Raw genomic sequence first — 3,785 nt, 5'->3', positions numbered from 1 at the left:
AACCCAAAAACCTAATCGCAGGAGACACGGGCAAAACGCATCCTTGAGGAAGCGTTTTGCCGACATAAAGCGCGCCCTTAAGGGAGCGATTTCTGTCCATGTAGGCAAAACGCTTCCTCAGGGACGCGTTTTTCTGCCAAGTCCTTTGACATCACTCTGACGTGGACGTGCTTTCGGGAAAATAGGGCCATTCCGGTAAATAATTATTTACCGGGCCCATTTCGATCAATTTTTTAAAAAACGTACTTTTATATGTAATTTGCCCGTTAAATTCCGATTAATTAGTGTTGTGAGGTAAATTTAATTGTAGTAAAAAGAAGACATGAAATTGCGTGTGGAGTCAGAGTCACTGACAGAACACTGATTATAAGTTGAAGAGTTGAAGCAAATTGGGAAATAGACCCAAGGAAAGACAGTAAGGCGAATCCAAAGAGATTTAGATTCTCTTTTTCTTTCTTTGGGTTTTCTCTCTACAAAACCCTATTTAAATACAAGGCTGTAGCAACCTCCTTTCTCCCATGCAGATTGTCTCCCTCTCCACTACCTTTCACCTTTCTTGACTTTTTGAGTTTCGCTCTGTCTCTTCTTCCATAACTTGTTTCCTTCCCCACCATTTCTTTCTGTTCCTTAACTTCTTCTCTTCTTATTATTCTTTTGCATTTGCAGTTGCACCCCCACTTTCATTTCATCACCCTTTCTAATATACTAATTAAGAAAACATGTCTAGCCGAAGGTCAAGATCAAGGCAATCAAGTGGTTCAAGAATAACTGATGATCAGATCTATGATCTTGTTTCCAAATTGCAGCAACTTCTCCCCGAGGTTCGAAACAGGCACTCTGATAAGGTATATATGTTTTGCCCTATTTTCTTTTTTCTAAAATTCGGAGCTTCATTCACTTTCTTTGAAGAAGGTAATATTGAATTCAAATTTATAACCCTTTTTCTTGTACTCAAGCCTTAGATTAGGACTTCTTTTGTATAAGAAAATTATTAAAATCGACATCTAATAAGTTTGGCGTTCGAATATGTAAAATTTATTAAGATGAGTAAAAGAGAGAAAAAGGGTTGTTTTGGATTTGATTTATTGGTGCAGGAGGATGTGAATTCCAGAAGTTCGTTCATTTATTTATTTAATATTTAAGAGCTAAAAAAGAGTCGTAAGTAATTCTAGACATTATATAAAAATAACATTATAATATTATCTGATAAATAATGATTGTTGATAGGTATCAGCTGCGAAAGTGTTACAAGAGACTTGCAACTACATAAGAAGCTTGCATAGAGAAGTGGATGATCTTAGTGAGAGATTATCGGAGTTACTAGCAACAACCGACAGTGCCCAAGCTGCCGTCATCCGTAGTTTGCTTATGCAATAGATGAGTTAAATTAGGGTTAATAGGGTGTTCTAAGTAATGTAATTTTTGTCTTATCCCTTCGCATTTCTGTCTAAGTTATCCTTTGTTTATTTTTAGAGTTGTTAAGTAGGTAGCTAAGAGCCTAGTTGAAGTTCAATGACTACATAATCAAGGAATTAAATAATATATATTTGTAATAATAGATCACTGATCTTGATCCACTCATCAAGCCTCTCTCAACGTGCAAACGTGATGAAGTCTCCCACTTCAAGGTATTATTAAACTCATTTTTGACATATCCAAAGCATAATATATTTCTTAACATCACACTATACTCTTTGGTCAGTCCAAGGACGAATTTGTTGAGAGAAACAGTTATAAATTTTAAAAAATTTTGTCATAAGCAATTAATAAATGATTCATTAAAGGGGAGTGTTTAATCGAATTGAGTAAAAAAATTTCGAGTTAATTAAGTTAACGACTTATATTTTATTATCCTAACTTGATTTGAAATTTTTAGAATTGAGTCGAGTCGAATTGGATGAAATTATTCGAGTTAAATTAAAAATTAAACATGTCAAATTAAAATCTTGTTATAGTATAACTAATTCTATGTTAGAACACATAAATTTGAAATCATATATATTTGAAAATATTTTCAAAAAAATATTTAGAAGGATAAACTTGAATCATTAATTAATGTCTCAAAATTATTATTTCAATTTTTATAAAAAATTAACTTTCTTTATATATTCTTTAATTTTTTATTTATAATTTTTTTTAAAACATAAATTGTTGAATTTTATAAAGATTTTAAATTTTTGAAAATTATTTTGTAATTTTTGTTAAGAGATATCACTTTGCTCATTTTCAAAATTGACAAGGACCAAAAGGGTTTTTACACCAATCTGTTATTTGAATTGTAAAATTCAACTCGACTCAAACTTGAAACTCGAGTTGACTTGAATCAATTAACATAAAATTCAATTATTTTATTTATTTTTTCAAATCAAATTGAGATTTGGTCGCCTATAAAACATTTTGACGTGGAACTCTAATATTTATAAGCCACACTTTGAATTCCCTGATGAAAGTTAAAGATTATGTAGACCTAAAAATAATTAATTAATGGCAAGGTTAGTTTGAAGCAATATTTAATTAACACAAATTCAAACCCTATCATTCTCCATTCTTTTTTGTAAAATATTTTCATCTCATTATAAAATTTTCAATTCACACTTTATATATAATAAAATCAATGGCGGATTTAAGTGCTTAACTCCTTCGACTCTCAATAACCTTACTAAAAAGAAGATAAAAGCTTTTGGATATTTAATCATCCTTAAAAATTAAATTATAGAAAAATTTGTTATCTCATAGTAGAAATTAAAAACGGATGTAAAATAAAAATATTAAAAGACTTGAAATAAATTTTATTAAATTTATTAAATATTATTTATAATTATTTTGTTCCTCAGTTTTAGGTTTTAGGTTTTGGATTTTAAATTTTAGGGTTAAGATTTTAAGTTTCAAATTACGGATTTGATGATTTAGATTTCGGTTTCAAATTTTATTTTTGTATTTATTTATGTTTAACGATTATAAGTAATATTTTTTAAACCTTCAATATTTGTTGTTTTACATAAGTGGCGATGTGCCATCTTACGATTAACTAATGATGCATGATAATTATCCAACGATGCATTAAATATTCTCTTGATATCGATTTTTTACAAAAAATTATCGAAAATTTTGTTATAGCTGTTAAATTATTCTATATGGCTTCAACTTTTTGCACATATATTTAAATGGTGTACTTTAAAGCTTAAATACTAAACTATGTGAAGTGAAGTCCCCTATATATAGAGTAGCATATGCATATAGAAGTTGTTTGCAGAATGAGAAGCCAAAATGAATCCCAAAGGCATTTAAAAGTAAGATTTTAGTATAATCATATTTTAATGTTGGGGAGTATGGGTGCAATGTTTCTTGTTTTCATGGTATGTATGTATGGGTAGTCCCTGCCTTACGCACTCAAATTATGCACAAAAGCTGCATGGGGATAAACAGCTTTGACTCTTGTGTTTGTCCTCCACTCCCTTTTATATATATATATATATATTTATATTTTAAACATAAACTATGATGTATTCAACACTGAGCCCAGAATTTTTTATTTTCTCCACATAGGCTTTGCATAACCATAAACAACGTTTAGTATAACTTTGAGTTGTTGCATGGTCCTAAGAGACTACAATTTTGAGAATATGTTGCAAAACCTGGAAATGAAAAACCTGCGACAACTGAGAAGGAGAACGGCAAAGAGGCAGACACACCTATAATTAATAATAATTATATTTTTAAAAAATTAAAATATGATTGAATATATATAAATTAACTTGAACCAAGCTTAATATTATTATATTAAA

The 3,785-nt window shown here is 29.6% G+C and overlaps 1 protein-coding gene across 1 annotated transcript; it reads left to right on the top strand.

Annotated features, from left to right (window-relative positions):
• Positions 1-397: 397 nt before the first annotated feature.
• LOC105788399 (transcription factor ILI6) lies at positions 398-1,577 on the top strand. Its single transcript, XM_012615284.2, has 2 exons — positions 398-845; positions 1,228-1,577. The coding sequence occupies exons 1-2, from the start codon at positions 720-722 to the stop codon at positions 1,375-1,377; spliced, it is 276 nt and encodes a 91-aa protein (XP_012470738.1). The 5' UTR covers positions 398-719; the 3' UTR covers positions 1,378-1,577.
• Positions 1,578-3,785: the final 2,208 nt, after the last annotated feature.

Source organism: Gossypium raimondii, chromosome 2 (genome assembly GCF_025698545.1).
Source record: "Gossypium raimondii isolate GPD5lz chromosome 2, ASM2569854v1, whole genome shotgun sequence".
Classification (NCBI taxonomy): domain Eukaryota; kingdom Viridiplantae; phylum Streptophyta; class Magnoliopsida; order Malvales; family Malvaceae; genus Gossypium; species Gossypium raimondii.
The sequence above is the reverse complement of the archived record's forward strand: the minus strand, read 5'-3'. Positions and strand labels throughout refer to the sequence as shown.

Coding starts and splice junctions, on each gene's coding strand:
- LOC105788399 (XM_012615284.2), top strand. CDS start 720: ATGTCTAGCCGAAGGTCAAGATCAAGGCAATCAAGTGGTTCAAGAATA. Junction 846..1,227: donor GAAACAGGCACTCTGATAAG/GTATATATGTTT, acceptor GATTGTTGATAG/GTATCAGCTGCGAAAGTGTT.